Here is a 23,807-nt window from a genome sequence, read left to right on the forward strand (position 1 = left end):
GTTTCCCTGCAAAGGTAAAGCATAATGGGCTACTATGCATCTCATAGTAGCCCATTATGTGACACTTACCTGCACGAGAAGCCCGCGATGTCGCTGTCTTCCTCGCTGGAAATGAGCGTCCATTGTTCACCCCTCTTTCTTCCGGGGCTGCAAACTCTGGCTCTGTGACTGGCCGGAGTCGCGTGACGTCGCATGTGCACGGGAGCCGCCTTTGACGGCATGACCCGAGATAGAAACAGCACAGCGTGCCCTTTCTAACTCCCACGCATGCGCAGAAGAAATCGCCATACAGTGATTTGCAAATATCCCCTCGACCGTGCAGGTCTGGGAGATATTTCGAGCACCTACAGGTAAGTCTTAATCTAGGCTTACCTGTAGGTTAAAGTGGTTGTAAAGGGTTTACAACCACTTTAAGGCTGCACTCCAGAAAAAACATAGCCCTTGGAAACTTCCACCTCCAAAGTGGCTCTTTGTCTGTCATCATTCCTGATTCATGGCCTGGTTACATAGCAGGCTCATATGCAAGCTACATTTCCTGGCAAGCTTTGCTTGACTGTCACAGTGTCATCACTCTGGCCTGATATCACTCTATCAGAATGGTGAAATGTGGGGCATGAATGGGCAGATATAATGTAACTAGCCAGGAGTGCCCATTCTGTTTGTTTCACTTTCTAGATGAGCCTTTCTCAACCTTTTCAACACAGAGGAACTTTTGATAACTTTCCAGTTGGGGAACCCCTGCTAAAAATAACTATAACTACTCATGATACATTAGTTTAATGGTCAGTGGGAATAATGTTCCTTACACTTGTGGTCATTTGAACAAACCCCCTCCTTACAGATGGCCAAATGGATCAATGGTGTCAGTGAGATTTCTCATTGCTCAATGAACCCCAGCAACCTCAGGAGGAACCCTGGTTGAGAAACCCTGATCTAGATCCTGACTATACAGGACTAATGGGGTGAGGTAGGTGTCCAGTCATTCAGTCATACTCCCAGCTGAGACCAGTCACTGAATCAGGAGCTAATAGTTAGAAAACCACTCCATGACAGGAGGAATAGCAGATTACTTAGTAAGGAAAGCATTCGTATAAAATGTTTACTGATTCACTATTTAAAAGGGCATCAACATCTTGGTAACTTTGTATCTGTTCAGCTATAAGACTTCATGAACTAAATATGTGCTGTCTGAAGGAAAAGTGAAGACATGATTGAAACCTTTAACCAGTTGCTGACCAGGCCATAGCCGAATGATGGCTACAGCGTGGTCGGATAACTCTGGAAGGGCGACATATGACGGCCCCCTAGGGCGCACACCTGGGAATGTCCATGACTGTTGGGTCTTCCAGAACCGGCACGTCACAGATCGGGGTAAAGGACCAATGACAGAGGCCCTTTATCACGTGATCGCTCAGTCCAATGACAGAGCGATCAGTTGTCAACAAACTGGATCCTGTCTGGTTCAGCTCCTCCCCTCTCCTTGCACCGATCGGTATAGTGTGCGAGGAGAGGAGGGAGGCGGTGCAGCAGTGCTGTGGGCTGAATCTGAAGTTCTCGCAGTGCTGATCTGTGCCTATCCGTGCCACATCAGTGCTCATCCGTGCCACATCAGTGCTCATTCATGCACATCAGCGCTCATTCGTGCCACATCAGCGCTCATTCGTGCCACATCAGTGCTCATTCGTGCCACATCAGTGCTCACCCGTGCTAATCCATGCCACATCAGCGCTCATCCGTGGCACATCAGTGCTCATCTGTGCCACATCCATGTCATTTCAGTGCTCGTCTGTACCACATCCATGCCACATCAGTACTCATCCGTGCCACATCAGTACTCATCCGTGCCACATCAGTACTCATCCGTGCCACATCAGTACCCATCCATGCCACTTCAGTGCCTCACAAACGTGTAACAGGTAGTCAAATTAGATTTCAAATGTATGCCCTTAGAAAGCCTGATGGTGCTCCCTGCATGTTGGGCCTCTGTATGTGTTCAGGCTGTGGAAAACTCTCACACATGTGGTATCACCATACTCGGGAGGAGTAGCAGAATGTATTTTTGGGTGTAATTTTTGCTAAGTACATGCTATGTGTTAGAAATACCTTCTAAATGTAATCATTATACGTTGGGGTGCCTTCAAAAGTGTAAGAGGTGGTCAAGAAATTAAAGCAGAGGTCCGCCCAAAAAATAAATAAAAAATAAAACCAGTAGCTACACATACTATAGCTGCTGGCTTTTAATAATAGGACATTTACCTTTCCTAGAGTCCAGCGATGTCGGCGCCGCAGCTGATGTTTCCATCAGCTGTCGGGTGCTGTCGCCATCATTGCGGGTAAGGGTAACCAGCAGTGTAGCCTTTCAGCTTTATGACGGGAACCTTACTGCGCATGTGCGAGGCCCACTCCTACTGACCCAGCGGCTGTGGGAGGAGGAGGGAGCCCCAGCTGTGACGTCAATAGCTGCGGCTGAGGCTCCTGGAAGTGGGAAAGGACAGGTATCCTGTCCCCCCTCCCCTCCGAAAGGTTCCAATTGTGGCACTGGAGGGGGGGGAGGAATCAAATGAGCGGAAGTTCCACTTTTGGGTGGAACTCCGCTTTTAATGTGTAATTTATGCTCCTAGAACACCTGACAGTGCTTCCTGCATGTTGGGCCTCTGTATGTGGCCAGGCTGTCTAAAAGTCTCACACATGTGGTATCGCCATACTCCAGACGAGTAGCAGAATGTATTTTGGGGTGTAGTTGCAAGTATGCATATAATGTGTGTGAGAAATAACTTGTTATTATGACGACTTTGTGGAAGAAAAAAAAAAAATCTTAATTTTGCAAAGAATTGTGGGAAAAATTACAACTCACTCACCATGCCTTTTTGAGCGATGGGCATTTTGCTTTAGGCATCAGAACGCTCAGATATGATCAGGGACCATTGAAATGAATGGGATTTGTCTGGTTGGGCGTCTTTAGATCTGAGGCTTAGAGCAGAAAAACGCCCAAAAATGCCTAGATGTGAATGGAGCCTTAATACCTTGGAATGTCTACTTTCCAACAAGGGGTCATTTGGGGGGTATTTGTACTGTCCTGACATTTCAGGGCCTCAAGACATTTATAAATCAGTAAATCAGGTGTGATCAATTTTCGATGATAGTTACCAGGGCTCGAGTCCTGCGGAAAAACGCGTGGGAACGACGTCCCTGCACTTTTTTCACAGCAGGAACACCGTTCCCTCTGCAGGACTAGAGCAGCCGCTGCCTCGAGCAGCCTCTGTCAGGAGCTGTGGACCAGAGTCAATGACAAAGCGAGAGCTGCACTCTGTGTTCCTCCCGCCCCCACTTCTGCCTGGCAGTCCTGTGTAGCGCACAGCCGAGTGAAGTTTTCTGGTTGTGTGCTGAGTCTGATAGGCGGAGACTGTGTTGCACGTCCTCCGTGTGATCAGGTAAAAAAGAACACGGTGGAGAGAAGGGGATTCATTGTCGCAGACTGCAGAAAATTGCTGGTACAGAGATGTTCATGGGAGGGGGCGGGGGGGTACAGAGGTGAGAGGTGGACATGGGGGGTACAGAGGTGGAGGGGGTACAGAGGTGGACATGGGGGGGGGGTTACAGAGGTTGACATGGGGGGGGGTTACAGAGGTGGAGGGGGTACAGAGATGGACAAAGGGGGGTACAGAGATGGACATAGGGGGTACAGAGATGGACATAGGGGGTACAGAGATGGACATAGGGGGTACAGAGATGGACATAGGGGGTACAGAGTTGGACATGGGGGGTACAGAGGTGAGGGGGGACCCTGAGACCAGCCAGCTAGCACCCTGAGACCAGTCAGGCCAGCACCGAGACCAGCCAGGCCAGCACCCTGAGACCAGCCAGGCCAGTACCGAGTACCCCGAGGTGTGTGTGATTATTCTGTTAGTTTGACAAGTTAAAGGGTCACTAAAGGAAAAAGAAAATTCTTTAAAATAACAAACATGTTATACTTACCTCCACTGTGCAGTTCGTTTTGCACAGAGTGTCCCCAATCCACGTCTTCTGGGGTCCCTCGGCTGCTGTCTCTGGTCCTCCCCGCAAGAACTCACCATATTCATGCGAGAGAGCTCGCATTGTGATGAGTCCTTGCGGGCACGCTCCCGTGATACAGCGAGTGGCCATAGCCGCTCACTGTATCACTCGGCCCCGCCCCTCTCCACGCCGCGTCACTGGATGTGATTGACAGCAGCGCCAGCCAATGGCTGCGCTGCTCTCAATCCGTCCACTCTAACCAATCAGTGGCCAGGCTAAGCGGCGAAGAGGATCTCTGGACCGAGCGCGGAACTTTCGAGGGGTCAGGGGTGTTTTTTCACCTTAATGCATAGATTGCATTAAGGTGAAAAAATGTTTTCCTTTACAACTCCTTTAACTTATTTTGTTTTTGTAAATAATAAATGTTGCACTGTATTTTCTGTGATATATATATGCATATGAGCGTATGATTTTTTATTTAATTTTTGTTGGGGGAGTGGATTTTGGGTGGGAGTTCCCACATTTTTTTCCCCAGGACTTGACCCCTGATTGGTACCCATATGGTCCAAATAATTTGGGTTATTTTAACCAAAGATATGTAGCCGTATACATTTTGACCAAAATGAATGAAGAAAAATTACAAATTTGCAAAATTTTATAACAGAAACAAAGTAAAATGTTCAGTCTTTTTTCATTCATTAATAAATATACAGTAAAACCTTGGTTTGAGAGCGTTTTGCAAGACAAGCAAAATGTTTTAATACATTCTGCCTTAAAATACAAGAGATGTCTTGAAATACAAGTAGCGTCGTGTCACAACTGAGTATAAAAAAGAAGAGAGGAGCCTCTAAGTGTAGTAATATGGTTACATTTAATGAAGGTACAACATTTAGCAACTTATTGCTACACTTAGAGGCGCCTCTCTTCTTTTTTATACCCTGTAAAAAAATGCTTTGATATACAAGTGCTTTGGATTACAAGCATGTTTCTGGAAGTAATTATGCTCGCAAACCAACGTTTTACTGTAAAACAATCTCAGTAAATTTAAATACCACCAAAAGAAAACTGTGTGAAAAAAAGGACACACATTTCAGTGTTGCATAACTGAGTAATTGTCATTCAAAATGTGAGAGTGCTGAAAATTGGTCTGGATAGGAATGGGGTTTAAGTGCCCAGTGGGCAAGTGGTTAAATACCTCAAGGGGGTGAATAAGGTTCAGGAGGGCAGTTTTTTTTTCAATATGAAACCAAAATCAAGAACACAGGGATATGACCTCAAACTAACTGGAGGAAAGTTCAAAATGAATATATTAGTATTATTTTACTGAAAGGGTAGTTGATGCTTGGAAAACACTTCCAACAGAGTCAGTGAGACAATCAACATTAAATGGCTTCAGATCTATACTCAGACAAAAAAGGTTACAAAAAAAAAACAACCCCCACCCAAAAGAAAAAAAAAGATGGACAGGCTCGATAGACTACTCTGTCTTTTTTTATGCCGTCACTTATCTATTTTTCTATGTTTAAAACACAAAACTGTTTTTAATTGCCATACGATAAGATAAAAAAAAAACGACTTCCTTGCAAAATGCAGAACACGCACATATCTTGTTCTTGGTGTAAAAAGGTCACAAAACAAGGGCACCAGCATAGCCCTTGATTCATTATTGATTAAATGTCTGTGGCTCACGATTAGGGCATTTTATTCTGTGTAGCTGATTATTGATCTGTACAATGATATCTATTTCAGGAATATAAACTTAGGTGGAACCATCATTCCGCTGGAGGAGAAATCCAGAGACCCGCAGGTTGTCTGTTACACAGCTTTCTATGACACGGAGGGAGTGACCCACACCAAGAGTGGGGAGAGGCAGCCCCTGCAAGTCATCATCCAGGTACTAATCCATCATTACTTGATAAGAATAATATTGCTGAATAGAAGTCTGTTATTTCATGAATTAAAGGGTAAGTCCACCCAAACCTGATATTTCAGTGTTTTCTAGATGGTCATGTGCTAAATTATCTCTTACTATTGACTGAGACTCTGACATTAAAAGATTTATCTTTCCAATGAAAATACATTGGTTTAATAGTGTTGTGGAAATCTTGCTTCTGTCCTTTAGCAGGAGCCAGGGTCCGTCTGCCATAATCTGTAAAAAAAAAAAATAGAACCTGTTTTAAATTTTTCTTATAGTTAAAAAAACGATAGAAAAAACGATCGTCTGTGGGGAAATCAATCGGTCAAAAATCTACACATGCTCAGAATCAAGTCGACGCATGCTCGGAAGCATTGAACTTCATTTTTCTCAGCACGTCGTTGTGTTTTACGTCACCGCGTTGGACACGATCGGATTTTTAACTGATGATGTGTAGGCAAGACTGATGGAAGTCAGCTTCATCGGATATCTGATGAAAAAATCCATCGGTTCGTTTTTATCAGACGAACCGATCCTGTGTACAGGGCATTGGGCCCCTTTCATACTGACACGTTTTTCAGGCGGTTCAGCGCTAAAAATAGCACTGCTATACTGCCTGAGAAAATCGTGCCCTGCAGTCTTCAATGTGAAAGCCTGAAGGCTTTTACACTAAAGCGATGCACTAGCAGGACCACTCCAAAAGTCCTGCTAGCCGCATCTTTGGAGCGGTATAGGAGCGGGAAACCGCGGTAATACTGCCGGCAATGCGCCTCTACAGAGGCGCATTGCCAGCGGTATTAACCCTTTTTCGGCCACTAGCGGGGGTTAAAACCACACCGCTAGCGGGCGAATATCGCGGTAAATACGACGGTATAGCGCCGCTATATCGTCACCGCACCTCCACTGCCCCCTGTGAAAGGGGCCTTAAAGTACATGCGTTCATCCATTTCCTATGAGTCCTCAACATGCATCTGCATACCATGCTTAAGTCTAGGTTCACATTGGAGCGATTTTTCATGTGATTTGAGAGATCAAATCGCATGACAATTCGAAGCCTATTGCCGGCAATGGCACCTTTCCAATCGGTGCGACAGTGATTTCGCGGCGCTGCACCGATTTGCAAAAGTAGTTCCTGCACTACTTTTGCTGTTTTCAGGTGTGACTTCAGGAGACATCTGTGTATGAAGCCATCAAGTAGCACCTGAAATCGCGCTGACCGTGCTACTTTGAAATCGCGCTACCGTGCTACTTTGAAATCGCGCTACTTCAAGTGAAGTAGCGCGATTTGTAGCATCAATGTGAACCAGGGCTTAAGCATTTTTTTAATAATGCATTACAATGAGTGAGTGAGTGAGTAACTTGTATATCGCTACAAATGCGAACTAAATCGCCTCAAGGCGCTGTATCCAATGTTGTCGTCCAGCCACGCTTCAGAATAGATGGGTCTTAAGTTTTTCTGAAGGCCCGATGGTTTTCTTTCATCCGAATGTGTGTAGGTAGAGCGTTCCATAACCGTGGTGCTTGGACTGCGAATCTTCGTTCTCCTTTAGGCCCCATACACACCATAGAATCTATCCGCAGATAAATCCCATCAAATGGGTTTCTGCGGATAGATCCTATGGTGTGTACACTCCGTCGGATATTTATCCGCAGATAAATCTCCCCTGGGATGGATTTCCAGCAGATGGATATTTGCTGACATGCTCAACAAATCCATCTGCTGGAATCCATTCCAACGGATGGATCCGCTCGTCTGTACAGACTTACCGGATCCATCCGTCCAAAGGGATTCCCTGCACGCGTCGTAATGATTTGACGCATGCGTGGAATTCCTTATATGACAGCGTCGCGCCCGTCGCCGCGTCATAATAGCGGCGACGGCGCGACACGTCATCGGCAGAGGATTTCAGCGCGGATTTCAATGCGATGGTGTGTACACGCCATCGCATAGAAATCTTCGGAAAACCCGCGAGAGGATTTATCCGCGGATACGGTCCGCTGGACCGTATCTGCGGATAAATCCTCTCGTGTGTATGGGGCCTTAGATTTGTAGCGGGACTTGGGGATGTGGAGGAGGTTCTGATTATTTGATCGGAGGGTCTGATTTGGGGTGTAGTGTTTTATTTTCTCGCATAAGTATGGCGGCGCGTTTCCTTGCGTGCATTTGTGGGTGAGGCAGAGGGTCTTGAATGTCACCCGATCCTTTACGGCAAGCCAGTGGAGGGTCCTCATAACTGGGGAGATTGGTTCCCAATTTTTTTTACCCGTTACCGGTCTGGCTGCAGTGTTCTGGACGACTTGTAGAAGAGAAATCTGGTATTTCGGTAGTCCTAGGTAGAGGGAATTTGCATAGTCGAGTCTGGAATTGATTAGTGTTCCGACTACTACTGCCGTGTATTCTTCCGGGATGAAGGGGATGAGTCTACGCAGCAAGCGGAGAAGATATAGTACAAAAATGACTGCGCTAACCATCCAGACTTAACAAAATTGGTCAGTAAAAACCAGAAGGCTGCAATTCAGTGGGATAAACACAAACAAAATAAAACAGAAAAAAACTGCGCCAGCAAATATTTACTAGCAACCAGAGGCTAAATAAATATTATAAAATATGTATAAAAATTGTATAAAACTTCAAACATAAATGAATATATTCGAATGAATTAAGTGTCCCAAGTGTGCAGATTAAATCACATTGGTATCCACAATCAAGACGAACAGCACCACTGTGAACTTGACTTCCGTGAGAAGACCACCACCACATGGAAAGCCACTTACCAAAAAGACAAGCTTATACAGTGTTAAGCAATGTAGTGTCCGTCCACAGGCAGGAACACTGGTTTACAGAAAAAAAAACGCTGATCGCCGATTCATGGTTTACAGAAACCCCAGTAATATTTTTTCCGATATTGAGGATGCTAACTCTGCATCCCGACTCCGGTGACTCCTAGGACACGTGTCCGGTACACGTGTCCTAGGAGTCACCGGAGTCAGGATGCAGAGTTAGCATCCTCAATATCGGAAGAAATATTGCTGGGGTTCCTGTAAACCAGGAATCAGCGACCAGCGTTTTTTTTTTTCGTTTTTTTTTTTACATTATGGCGGACACATCAGACACTGTTGACACATTTTTGGGACCATTGTCATTTTCACAGCGAAAAGTGCTATAAAAATGCACTAATTACTGTGAAAATGACAATGGTAGTGAAGGGGTTAACCACTAGAGGGCGCTAAAGGGGTTAAGTGTGTTCTATTGTGTGTTTCTTACTGTACATCACTAATCGTTGTTCCCTATGACAGGGAACAGGCGATCAGTGACAAGCCACAGAGAAGAACGGGGAAGGTTTGTTTACACTCACCTCTCCCCGTTCTTCAGCTCCTGTGACCCGATCGTGGGGCGATCAGGTCCGCGGGTCCCGCAGGCATGGTCACGGAGCTCAGGACTTGGTCGCGAGAGCGTGGCCGCCGCGCGCGCGCGACTCACGGCTGGGCTCTTAAAGGCAATGTACCCGTAAGTGCCTGTGCCCAGCCGTACCCTTCTGACGACGTATATCGGCGTGAAGGGGTCCTCAAGTGGTTAAAGCGACACAGTGACGTATCTCAAAAAATGGCCTGGTGGTTAATATATAATAGGTGTGAATGCAGTCTAAAAGGCTAAATACACTTTAAAAAAATAATGAATTCACATTGTTTTGCTGGAAAAAAATTGCATTTACTATTATTATTATTATTGTTGTTTCTTTTATTTTTTTTACAGAAGCCTGCAAAGTATTGCACCTGCAATCCGTGGATTGCGTGGTCAATGTCAGGCTCTTGAGAACACTTCCTCGAACTCTCTGCCCCTACCTGTGTTCGAGCTTTCAGTTGCGGAGCTGGAGGAAGTTCCAATAGACTGAGTGCATGTATTACTGCAACTGTAATCCATTTAGAAGTACAAGTCCATCTCCCGCAGTGGCAGATGGGACTTGCATTCTGTTCATTCACAGATCTCTGTAAATTAACGATACGGCTGATATCAAAAGCGATAGCGGCTGTGAGGGAGAAAAACACCCTAGTTAGGAGTAAACATGTTACTTGGTGCAAAAGGTGAACTTAGCCTTTTGGCCCCTTTCACCTGTGCGGACCGTATGTCCGCTTTTTCATCCATCCGTTTGCGGATTAAAAAGGGACATACATTGGTCCCTATGTAATTGCGGGTGTCAGCGGATAAGCATCCACTGACACCCGTAATCACCCGCCTCCGCAAAGATCCGATTTTGCGGACGGAAGAAAACCCTATTTTTTCTTCCGTCTGCGGATCGGATCGGATAAACACGGACACACGGTCCATGTTTATCCGATCCCCCATTGGGGAGAGCGGAGAAAAGACAGAGCGGTCCCTGCACAGTGTGCGGAGACCACCCTGTCAGCCCCCGGCTCAGCGGGGATATACGGAGCGATCCCCGCTGAGCTTACGGACACACGGAGGCGGATCATTACTGATCCGCCCCGTGTGAAAGGGCCCTTACTGTATTTTGTTCAAATCTATTACAAGTATGATGTTTGTTATGTAAAAAAAAAAACAATCCTTTACAATCACTTTAACCGATTGCTGACCGCTGCACGACGATATACGTCGACAGAATGGAACGGCTGTGCAGAGCAACGTACCTGTATCACGCCTTTAAATCGTGGCATAGTGGGCGCACGCCTGCCGTGTGCTCCCTGACCGTGGACTCGATGTCCGCCAGGTGCCTCCGATTCTGTCATGGAATGGCAGAACGGGGAGATGCCCCAGAATGGGCAGATGTAAACAAGGCATTCCCCTGTTCTGCCTAGCAACATGACAGAGATCTACTGCTCCCTGTCACTGAGAGCCCACACCCCCACAGTTAGAATCACTCCCTAGGGCACACTTAACCCCTTGATCGCCCCCTAGTGTTTAACCACTTCTCTTCTTGCATTTTTATAGCACTGATCGCTGTATAAATGACAATGGTCCCAAAATAGTGTCAAAAGTGTCTGCCATAATGTCACAGTCACGATAAAATTCGCAGATCGCCGCCATTAGTAATAATAAAAAATGCCATAAACTATCCCCTATTTTGTAGGCACTATAATATACGCTTATTGCGATTTTTTAGGGTTTATTGCGCAAAAAAAATAAAAACTGCAGAGGTGATCAAATACCACCAAAAGAAAGCTCTATTTGTGGGGGAAAAAGGACGCTGAAGTGGTTAACCTCATTACTAAGCTCTGGAGCAACTGCACTTGCAAAATGCAGTTCATTTTCCCTTAATAAATCCACCTATTTGTCTTTGGGGTGCACGCCTACTTCAAGAAAACTGTTATTGCATTTCAGTGTGTAATATAATAACTGCAAATTATAATGATCTAGCCCACAAAAAAGGAATACTATCCGAATGATTCTCTGAGAAATCAATACCTTTATCTATTACCAGGGGCGGACTGACAACTCATGGGGCCCCTGGGCAATAGAAGATTATGGGGCCCCTGGGCCTACAGATGGTCACCACGCCAGGAGGCAGTGCAGAGGCGGGGCAGCTAAAATCTCTGGATTTTCACATCAAAAGCATGTCGGTTTCAGACATATCAGGGACAGGTGTAAAAAAAAACACAGATTTTTACATACTGTCCCTGGTTTTACTGAGCCTGGCAACCCTGATGGGGCCCCCTAGTGGCATGGGGCCCTCGGGCAGTGCCTGAGTGCCTCAATGGTCAGTCCGCCCCTGTCTATTACCAAACAAAAGGATGTGTATATCCTCTAGTTGCTGCCAACACTGATTTGTGTTCCCACAATATAAATACAATTACATTTAAATTAAATATATAGTAAAACTGCAGCACAAACATGTGAAGAAAAGAAATCCACTGGTGAACTATAAAATTAAAATTACCGCTGCTTCATATTGGTGATTCTGAACACTATAATTTTTTTTTTTAAATCTGACAAAACCCTGCCATCACTTAATTCCCGTCAGAAAATCCTGATCGTGTGTGCGAGGCAAAAAACAGCTCTTATGCCGCGTACACACGGTCGTTTTTTAAAATGATCGTGTGTGGGCAAAACTTTGTTTTATGTCTTAAAAAAACGACAAAAAAAAAAATTCGGACATGCTTGAATTTTTTATGTCGTTTTTCGAAAAAACGTCGTTTTTTGTGTCATAAAAAATGACCGTGTGTAGCTAAAACGACATTTAAAACGACGTTTTTAAAACCACGCATGCTCAGAAGCAAGTTAGGACGCGAGTTTGAATGGAACAGAGTGCCGTCGTACGTGCTGAACGTAACCGCACTTTGCTAGAGCTTTTGGAAAAAAACGATGGTGTGTATGCTGCGTCGTTTTTGAAAATGAAGTTTGAAAAACGTTGTTTTTTTTTCATGCTAAAAAACAATGTTTTTTTTTCATCACAAATAACGACCGTCTGTACGCGGCATTAGAGCATAACAACTACTGAACAATTTATCTGCACGTTGACATGGAATCATTGTACTGCATATGTTGAGCTCATTGTACACAAGTGGTTAAATCGCTCAGTAGCATGAGATTAAATCACCAATGTAGTTTAGTGCTGAGCAGAAAATCCTCTTATGACTGTCAGGATCACAAGTGTGAAATCACAAGCATTAAAGGGGATCACTTTATCTCAGAAGATGGAAGCTGCCATTCTCTGACTGACCGGATGCATTCCGGGGCATTCTCATCATGTACTTTGCATTTGTATCTGCTTCTACCTCTTCTGCATTATGCTGACTGAGGACATAACAGGGATTCAAATATTAGATGAACTAGAAGCAGATTTTTTCTTTTTTTTTAGGCTAGAGGTTAAACCACAATTAGCATTTTTTAAATGTATGTCCTTTCATCCTGCGTTTTTATAATATAAATCCGGTCACTTACTATTTTACAATCCGCCGCCGCCGCTCTGCATAGTTATTCAAAAAAGATCGTTTATAAAACTATGTCCACACCGTTGTCATTTTGCTTGTGGGCATTGTGAAGCCCACAAGCACTTACTTCCTGGAAGTCTTGGATGGGGAGTGATAATTGGGTAGCGCACTGCATCCTGGGAAATGATGACACACATTTCCCAGGAGAATTAGAGGGAGATGATGTCAGAATCCTAGGTGATTCCAAAGGCAGATTTCGTGGGAATGCATAGCAACAGGCATTTCCAGATGAGTAAAAACATTTTCTTTTTCTTTTTTAGGTCTAATGAGCACAATAATGAAAAAAAATGTTTGGGATGGAAACTCCACTTTAACCACTTGAGACCCGCGCTATTGACAAAAGACGTCAACAGCGCGGCTCTCAGGTGCCAACTGTACGTCTTTGGACTTTTTAACAGCATTACCCGTGCGTGCCTCTGGGGGGCGCGCAGCGGGTAAACACTGTGCCGCCGCATCGCTGGGGAGCCGATGCGTGTACCTGGCGGCCGCGATGTCCGCCGGGTACACGCGATCGCCGGTGACACAGCCGGTAACAGCAGGGACGTGGAGCTCTGTGCGTAAACACAGAGCTCCACGTGCTGTTAGAGGAGAGGAGACCGATCTGTGTCTCTTGTACATTGAGACACAGCATCGGTCACCTCCCCCAGTCACCCCCCTTCCCCCACACAGTTAGAACACACCCAGGTTACACATTTAACCCCCTCCTCACCCCCTAGTGTTAACCCCTTCCCTGCCAGTCACATTTATACAGTAATTAGTGCATTTTTATAGCACTGATCGCTGTATAAATGTGAATGGTCCCAAATTTGTGTCGAAAGTGTCCGATACGTCCGCCGCAATATTGCAGTCCCAATAAAAATCGCAGATCGCCGCCATTACTAGTAAAAAAAAAAATAATAAAAAAAAATCATAATTCTGTTCCCCATTTTGTAGGAGCTATAACTTTTGCGCAAACCAGTCGCTTATTGCGTTTTTTTCTTAACAAAAATACGTCGAAAAATACGTATCGGCCTTAACTGAGAAAAAAAATAGTTTTTTTTTTAAAAAAAATTGGGATATTTATTATAGCAACAAGTAAAAAAAAAATATATTTTTTTTAAATTGTCGCTCTTTTTTTGTTTATAGCGCAAAAAAGAAAAACCGCAGAAGTGATCAAATACCACCAAAATAAAGCTCTATTTGTGGGGAAAAAAGGACGTCAATTTTGTTTGGGAGCCACGTCGCACGACCGCGCAAATGTCAGTTAAAGCGACGCAGTGCCGGAAGCTGAAATTTCGCCTGGGAACGAAGGGGGTTTATGTGCCCAGTAAGCAAGTGGTTAAGATACACACTTGATTGGATTTACAAAAGTCCTTTATAAAACAAAGGGGCTATTTAACTTGCAGCAATTCACTAATATGATAAAGCAACATATATTTGCCAAACCTGTAACTGGCTTGATAAGAAAATGTTATACACATTTTGCTCTGCTTTAACCATGTTGAATAAGGCCTGGTTTACATTGATGTGACAATCACTCTGACTTTGGAGCACTTGTCGCATCAGAAGTCGGACCCCATTCAGTGCAATGGAACCGTTCTAATCGGTGCCACTTGAGTCGCTCCGACTTAGAAGTCGTGCCGAAGTTGCGCTGGGGTCCGATTTCAAAGTTGCACGCAGTGTGAACCCGGGCTTAGGCCTGTGTTTGCATACACGGGATGCACAGGTGTTTCATACATCTGCATTTAGATAGTCCTATTCGTGTCTTTTGAGAGCAGATGCTGTACATGGCCCTTTGCAAAGATGTACGCTTAAATATAGCCATGTGAGCGAGGTATAATTACTGATATTATAAAGGCTCAAAGCAGCAATGAGAGCTTCTGATTCTGTGTAGTTTTTGTCTGTCAAGGTTCCAGAGTTTAAAATAAGATACTGAAAATACCTATATTCTGCAACTGGTGATTTCTGGTATTGGCAGCACAAATTAAAAACACTGTATTTTTTTCTGAATTCTCTAGTTTTCTACATGCACAGCAACTGAAGTTACTGATATCCTGCCCCCACAGGAAGTGCAGTTACTGATATCCTGCCCCCCCAGGAAGTGCAGTTACTAATATCCTGCCCCCACAGGAAGAGCAGTTACTGATATCCTGCCCCACAGAAAGTGCAGTTGCTGATATCCTGCCCCCACAGGAAGTGCAGTTACTGATACCCTCCCCCCACAGGAATTAAAGTTACTGATATCATGCCCCCACAGGAAGTGCAGTTACTGATATCCTGCCCCCACAGGAAGTGCAGTTACTGATATCCTGCCCCCACAGGAAGTGCAGTTACTGATATCCTGCCCCCACAGGAAGTGCAGTTACTGATATCCTGCCCCCACAGGAAGTGCAGTTACTGATATCCTGCCTCCACAGAAAGTGCAGTTACTGATATCCTGCCCCCACAGGAAGTGCAGTCACTGATATCCTGCCCCCACAGGAAGTGACGTCATTGATTTGATGCACACATTAGAAGTCAAGTGTAGGAAGAGAAACCATATAGATCATAGGCTGGCCATAGATAGACTGGCCTAATTTTTATCCATTTATGACTGGTCTCACAAAAAATAAGTCAATCTAACAATTGTTGAGGAAATCCATTAAAAAAAATTATCCATCTATGGCCAGCTTTAACCGCAACACACTTAAAGATGAATTCCAGGTATGACTAATTTTACATAGTTACATTGGTTCTGCTTGGACCAATAGAACTATGTATGTGTATGTGTGTGTATACAGTTGCAAGAAAAAGTATGTGAACCCTTTTGGAATGATATGGATTTCTGTACAAACTGGTCATAAAATGTGATCTGATCTTCATCTAAGTCACAACAATAGACAATCACAGTCTGCTTAAACTAATAACACACAAAGAATTAAATGTTACCATGTTTTTTTTGAACACACCATGTAAACATTCACAGTGCATGTGGAAAAAGTATGTGAACCCTTGGATTTAATAACTGGTTGAACCTCCTTTGGCAGCAATAACTTCAACCAAACGTTTCCTGTAGTTGCAAATCAGATGTGCACAACGGTCAGGAGTAATTCTTGACCATTCCTCTTTACAGAACTGTTTCAGTTCAGCAATATTCTTGGGATGTCTGGTGTGAATCGCTTTCTTGAGGTCATGCCACAGCATCTCAATCGGGTTGAGGTCAGGACACTGACTGGGCCACTCCAGAAGGCGTATTTTATTCTGTTTAAGCCATTCTGTTGTTGATCTACTTCTATGCTTTGGGTCGTTGTCCTGTTGCAACACCCATCTTCTGTTGAGCTTCAGCTGGTGGACAGATGGCCTTAAGTTCTCCTGCAAAATTTCTTGATAAACTTGGGAATTCATTTTTCCTACAATGACAACAATCCGTCCAGGTATTGATGCAGAAAAGCAGCCCCAAACCATGATGCCCCCACCACCATACTTCACAGTTGGGATGAGGTTTTGATGTTGGTGTGCTGTGCCTCTTTTTCTCCACACTGTTACGGAACCATGAACCAGACGTACAACAAGAGATAAGTTAAATTAGAAGGCTTTATTGAAAATAAAGCTGTAAAGCAAAAGTCCAACGGATGGTGAAACCAGAGGTCAGGAACCAGAAGAGTAGTCAGACGAAGCCAGGATCAGGAACCAGCAGGGAAGTCAGACGAAGCCAGGATCAGGAACCAGCAGAGAAGTCAGACGAAGCCAGGATCGGAACCAGAAGCAGCAGCAGTCTTAGAAGCATGTGCACACAGGAGGACCAAGCAAGGAACTGAAGTCACAGACCTCCTATATATGTGAGCCAGGTATCCAGCTCCTCCCAGTGGGAAGGAGGAGCCGCAGGGTGGGAGGCTACAAGAGACCTAGAAACCAAGATGGCCGCCAGCACATGTCAAACGAAGGAGACAGGAGAGAGGTAAGACCATGACAGTACCTCCCCCTCAAGGGCCCCTCCTCCGCGGTGCAAAAAACGGTTTCTGAGGGAAGCGTGCGTGGAAGGCTCGGAGCAAGGCAGGAGCATGGACATCTGCGGAGGGAACCCAGGAACGCTCCTCAGGACCATAACCACGCCAGTGGACCAAAAACTGCACCCGACCGCGAACCAGGCGTGAGTCCAGGATATTGCTCACCTCATACTCCTCGTGATTGCCCACTTGGACCGGACGAGGCCGAGGAACCGAGGAAGTGAAGCGATTGCACACCAGTGGCTTCAACAGGGAGACATGAAACACGTTGGAGATCCGCATGCCAGGTGGAAGCGCAAGGGCATAGGCTACCGGGTTTACCCTGCGAAGCACTCGGAAGGGACCAACAAAGCGAGGAGCCAGCTTGGGAGTGGGCACTCGAAGGTTGAGGTTGCGGGTGGACAACCATACACGGTCTCCGACCTGGTAGGAAGGAGCTGGCGCTCGTCTGCGATCAGCCTGGAGTTTCTGGCGCTGCGCAGAGACCTCAAGGGACCTCTGGATCTGTACCCAAGAAGCACGTAGAGCAGAAAGGTGATCCTCCACAGCCGGAATATCCTGGGGAGAGAATGCCTCCGGTAACACGGCAGGTTGGAACCCATAATTGGCCATGAAGGGAGACGTCCCAGAGGAAGAGTTCACAGCCGTGTTCCTGGCAAACTCAGCCCAAGGCAGGAGGTCAACCCAATTGTCCTGGTGATCGGAGACATAGCAACGAAGGAATTGCTCCAAGGCCTGATTGGATCGTTCTGCGGCCCCATTGGACTGAGGGTGGTAGGCCGAGGAGAAGGAGAGATGAATCCCCAACTGGGAGCAAAAGGCGCGCCAGAACCTGGACACAAACTGACTCCCCCGATCCGACACTATCTCTTTGGGCAAACCGTGCAACCGGAAGACCTCCCGGGCAAAAATCGTGGCCAACTCTTGTGCAGAGGGTAACTTCTTGAGAGGAACACAGTGGCACATTTTGGAAAACCGATCCACAATCATGAGAATGACCGTATGGCCTCGGGATGCAGGGAGGTCCACAATGAAATCCATCCCCAGGTGTGACCATGGGCGCTCCCCGGTGGCTATGGGTTGCAGCAGGCCCAACGGAAGGTGCCGAGGGGACTTACTTTGGGCACAAACAGAGCATGCCGCTACATATGCGGCGATGTCGGAACGTAGGGAAGGCCACCAGAACAGACGTGAAACAGCCCAGGACAGCTGATTCTTACCAGGATGCCCCGCGGTCTTGGAGTTATGGTAGGTTCGCAACAACCGAGTGCGCAACTCCTCAGGCACAAAACATCTGCCGTTGGGTGTCCCAGAGGGAGCACCAGACTGAGCCGCCAAAATCTGCTCACCAAGGGGAGAGGTCAGGCTGGTGCGAATGGCGGCCAGGATCTGATTCGGAGGTATGACCGAAGTCGGTATAGATTCCTCCCTGGACAGCTCGGAGTACTGCCGTGATAAGGCATCCGCCCTGATGTTCTTGGAACCAGGTAGGTAGGAGACCACGTAATTAAAACGTGACAAGAACAGAGCCCATCTGGCCTGACGTGGTGTCAATCTCTTGGCCTCAGAAAGGTAGGTCAGATTCTTGTGGTCCGTCAGGATGAGAACCGGAACCACCGAGCCCTCGAGCAAGTGCCTCCACTCTTTGAGAGCCTGCACTATGGCCAATAACTCCCTGTCACCAATCTGATAGTTGCACTCCGCGGATGACAGTTTCCGGGAGTAAAACCCACAAGGAAGCAGCGGACCCTCTGGTGTCCTACGCTGAGACAGAAGGGCGCCTACTCCCGTCTCGGACGCGTCCACCTCGAGGACAAAGGGCAACCCAGGGTTGGGATGAGACAGAATCGGAGCTGACACAAAGGCGGATTTTAGGGCCTCAAAAGCCCGGATGGCCTCGAGCGGCCAGACCTGGGAATTACTGCCCTTCCTGGTCAGATCCGTGAGAGGCTTGGCCAGCATGGAGAAGTCCCTGATGAACTTCCGATAATAATTGGCGAAGCCCAAAAAACGCTGCAAGGAACGAAGACCACTGGGCTGAGGCCACTGTAAGACAGCCGAAACCTTCTCAGGATCCATGGAGAACCCCTCAGCGGAAATGATGTAACCTAGGAAGGTTACCTGGGATCGGTGAAATTCGCATTTCTCAAGCTTACCGAACAGCTTGTTCTCTCGTAACCGTTGCAACACTCGTTTGACATCCAGAATGTGGGCCTCCCTGGATTCAGAATATACCAAGATGTCATCCAAATAGACCACCACACACTGCTGCAACAGGTCACGGAAAACATCGTTGATGAATTCCTGAAAGACTGCGGGCGCATTGCACAACCCAAAGGGCATAACCAAGGATTCATAATGACCGGTCCTGGTGTTAAAGGCGGTCTTCCACTCATCGCCCGCCTTGATCCTTACCAGGTTATATGCCGCCCTCAGGTCGAGTTTGGTAAAGACCGTGGCCCCTTTAAGGCGATCGAACAGCTCGGAAATCAAGGGTATCGGGTAAGCGTTCTTGATCGTGATGCGATTGAGACCCCTGTAATCGATGCAAGGCCTCAACTCACCGCCCTTCTTTTTCACAAAGAAAAATCCAGCCCCTGCCGGGGACGAGGATTTGCGAATGTGACCACGGGACAGCGCCTCCATCACGTACTCCTCCATGGCCTCATTCTCCGCAACCGACAGTGGATAGACCTTGCCGCGAGGAGGAACGGCACCAGGTTGTAACTCAATGGCACAATCATATGGGCGGTGCGGAGGTAGGGCAACTGCGCGTACCTTATCGAATACATCCCGGTACTGCTCGTATTCAGGAGGCAACAGAGAGTCCGAGGAAGTACACAGCAACTTGACAGGCCCATGGATGCACTTAGCCCCACACTGTGGTGACCATGAGAGGATCTCGGCCGATCTCCAGTCAAAAGTCGGATTATGCTTCTGGAGCCAGGGGTACCCCAAGACCACCGAGTAGTGTGGAGACGAAATAACTTGGAAGCAGACCGACTCTCTGTGAGCGGCACCAATGGCTACCCCCACTGGAAGGGTCTCATGAGTCACGTGTGACGGTTGGAGGGGTCTGCCGTCTATCGCCTCTAGAGCCAGCGGGGAACCTCGAGCCTGTAGAGGAATGGAATTGGCGGCAGCGAACTCACTATCAATGAAAAAACCACCAGCACCAGAGTCCACCAACGCCTGGGTCGTCACCGAGCCCCCGACCCAGGAGAGGACAACAGTGATCAGTGGTTTATCAACACGGGAAACCGGGGACGAGGAGACTCCACCCAAGATCTGCCCCCGACAGGATCTCAGGTGCGAGCGTTTCCCGGACGGTTCGGACATGCCAACCGAAAATGCCCATCGAGACCACAGTACATGCATCGGCCCTCGCGTCTCCGGAGTACCCTCTCCCCCTCGGACAAGCGAGCAAACCCCAGCTGCGAGGGTTCACCCCCAGACAAGTCAACCCCAGGAGGCGTGGGAGGAGAGGGAGGCACGGGTGGGACAGCAAACTTAGGCGCCAAACTGTTAGGAGGCCTCCGCAGGCACTCCTTAAAGGAAGGTCTCTCCCTGAGTCTGGTGTCAATCAAAATCAGGAAAGAAATAAGAGCCTCGAGCTCCACTGGTAGGTCCTTAGCTGCAACCTCATCCTTCAAGGCATCCGAGAGACCATGAGAGAAAGCAGCGACCAGGGCCTCATTATTCCAACCTACCTCTGCTGCCAGGGTACGAAACTCAATGGCGTATTCAGCTACGGATCGTGAACCCTGTCTGACGGACATAAGGAGCTTCGCAGCAGAGGCGGCGCGAGCCGGCACATCGAATACCTTCCGAAGAGAAGCAACAAAACCGGAAAACTCGGCAACCACCGGATTGTTGTTCTCCCATAAAGGACTGGCCCAGGACAAGGCCTTGTCAGAGAGCAGCGAGATCAAGAACCCCACCTTTGATCTCTCAGTGGGAAAGGCATGTGGCAGCAACTCGAAATAAATGCCCACTTGGTTAAGGAAACCTCGGCACTGAGTTGGCTCTCCCCCAAATCGCTGTGGAAGGGGGGCAGAACCGGACATACCCCGAAACACCGCAGGCGCAACATCAGGTGTCGGGGTAGACTCTGGCGCAACAACCGGAGCGGCAGTAGGAGCGGGCCCAGGAGCGACAACCGACCCATCGGCAACGGGAGCGACATGAACCGTGCGTTCAAGCAGGGTTTGCAACGCCACGGCGAACTGACCCAACAGGGACTCCAGCTGATCAAGTCTGGCAACCAGCGTGGGTAGCGAGGATGGCTCTGTACCGTCAAAATTCATGGCTTGGTCCTAATGTTACGGAACCATGAACCAGACGTACAACAAGAGATAAGTGAAAATAAGAAGGCTTTATTGAAAATAAAGCTGTAAAGCAAAAGTCCAACGGATGGTGAAACCAGAGGTCAGGAACCAGAAGAGTAGTCAGACGAAGCCAGGATCAGGAACCAGCAGGGAAGTCAGACGAAGCCAGGATCAGGAACCAGCAGAGAAGTCAGACGAAGCCAGGATCGGAACCAGAAGCAGCAGCAGTCTTAGAAGCATGTGCACACAGGAGGACCAAGCAAGGAACTGAAGTCACAGACCTCCTATATATGTGAGCCAGGTATCCAGCTCCTCCCAGTGGGAAGGAGGAGCCGCAGGGTGGGAGGCTACAAGAGACCTAGAAACCAAGATGGCCGCCAGCACATGTCAAACGAAGGAGACAGGAGAGAGGTAAGACCATGACACACACATAGTGTTATGTGTTTCTTCCAAACAACTCAACTTTGGTTTCATCTGTCCACAGAATATTTTGCCAGTACTGCTGTGGAACATCCAGGTGCTCTTGTGCAAACTGTAAACGTGCAGCAATGTTTTTTGGACAGCAGTGGCTTCCTCTGTGGTATCCTCCCATGAAATACATTCTTGTTTAGTGTTTTACGTATCGTAGACTCGCTAACAGGGATGTTGGCATATGCCAGAGACTTTTGTAAGTCTTTAGCTGACACTCTAGGATTCTTCTTCACCTCATTAAGCAGTCTGCGCTGTGCTCTTGCAGTCATCTTTACAGGACGGCCACTCCTAGGGAGAGTAGCAGCAGTGCTGAACTTTCTCCATTTATAGACAATTTGTCTTACCGTGGACTGATGAACAGCAAGGCTTTTGGACATGCTTTTATAACCATTTCCAGCTTTATGCAAGTCAACAATTCTTAAATGTAGGTCTTCTGAGAGCTCTTTTGTGCGAGGCATCATTCACATCAGGCAATGCTTCTTATAAAAAGCAAACCCAGAATTGGTGAGTGTTTTTTATAGGGCAGCTGTAACCAACACCTCCAATCCCATCTCATTGATTGGACTCCAGTTGGCTGACACCTCACTCCAATTGGCTCTTGGAGATGTCATTAATCTAGGGGCTCACATACTTTTTCCACCTGCACTGTGAATGTTTACATGGTGTGTGTAATAAAAACATGGTAACATTTAATTCTTTGGGTGTTATTAGTTTAAGCAGACTGTGATTGTCTATTGTTGTGACTTAGATGAAGATCAGATCACATTTTATGACCAATTCGTGCAGAAATCCATATCATTCCAAAAGGGTTCACATACCTTTTCTTGCAAATATATAGTATTCCTTACCTGGCTGATGTCCCTGTTAGCTGTAAATCACTGAAGTAGACTCTGCTACTCCAGTGATCTCCACTTGCTTCTGGGTTCCGTACTGAGTTTGATGCATTGTGAACACAAGAGGTTGCCCACTCTTCACAGGTGCCATTCATAGAAAACTTTTTCTGGATGATTGCAAAGTGTTCTCTGATTGGATGATGTGGAGAGAAGCAGCAATGACGTCTGGGATCCAAGTGCAAGTGGAGATCACTGTAGTGCCTGCTTCAATGAATTGCGGCTTCCAGGGACATGGACCAGTCATGGTATATGCATAGGAGAGAACAGGACAGCCATGAAGTGAAGATTTCCACAGAATCCCAGCCTGCACATTATAGGACATACTTTACAGGTAAGTATTGTAACTAAAGCTGTAAAGATTTATTTTTATTTTTTTTAACTAAACTTTAGCTTTAACACCTCCTCGACCATAAACAGTACTGAAATTAGTCACATAATTTTCACAATAGAACCCGTTGTGTGATTGTTGCTGGAGTAATACACACTGTACATAAATTGGAGAATTTCCCACATCTTCGGGTTCATTTCACCGCGCAGCCTGAACATTTTTCGTGTTCTACCCATGGAGAGTGGTAAATCTCTCACCAGATTCACCACCTAACTTTGCCTTTTCAGTGCTTTGCAGGTTACACTGTTTATAAAGCAGCTGGCTTGTAGGCCTGAGGTGTTCAGTTATTTTGTCACCTTTTTAATAGGCATCTTGAAATGTGAAATCTAAAGTGTTACTTGCTAGCATTTTATTTCCTGTGTGTTTTTTTACTTGAAATACAAGGGTGAGAATTTGTTTTTAGAAACTAATAGGTGAAATTTCCATTTCTAAATCTGTGATCTGAAATGAAATCACCCAGTGTAGAAGGGGCATGCAACAGATGGCTTCAAAGGGGGGGGGGGGGGGGGAGCTTGCTAAGAAAGTTTTGTCCGCTGGAAACCTGTCCGCTAGGCCGTACACACGGTCGGACATGTCCGCGGAAACTGGTCCGCGGACCAGTTTCAGCGGACATGTTCGACCGTGTGTACGCGGCCTTAGACTTGTGTGGACATGGCTTACCTACATTATAATACTTATTAGGAAGGGTTTCCTTTTTTGGAAGTATAGTGACACTTCTAGGCAGATATAAAAGGAACAAATTAAGGGAGCTCTATATACATCCATAACTATCATTTTTCATTTAAAGTGGTTCTAAAATCTGAATTTTTTTTTTTAATGCATTCCTTGCATTAAGGTAAATGTTTAGACATTAGCATGCCCCCTCACCCCCTAATACTTACCTGAGCCCTCATTTTTTTTTTTTAA

At 46.6% G+C, this 23,807-nt stretch overlaps 1 protein-coding gene across 1 annotated transcript in view; it reads left to right on the plus strand.

Annotated features, from left to right (window-relative positions):
• CNRIP1 (cannabinoid receptor interacting protein 1) overlaps positions 1–23,807 on the plus strand; it is a 69,264-nt gene that overhangs the window by 13,577 nt on the left and 31,880 nt on the right. The window contains exon 2 of the mRNA XM_040351264.1: positions 5,743–5,887. Coding sequence (XP_040207198.1) covers positions 5,743–5,887 — 145 coding nt within the window. The remainder of the gene's footprint in view (positions 1–5,742; positions 5,888–23,807) is intronic.

This window comes from Rana temporaria, chromosome 4, assembly GCF_905171775.1.
Source record: "Rana temporaria chromosome 4, aRanTem1.1, whole genome shotgun sequence".
Lineage (NCBI taxonomy): Eukaryota > Metazoa > Chordata > Amphibia > Anura > Ranidae > Rana > Rana temporaria.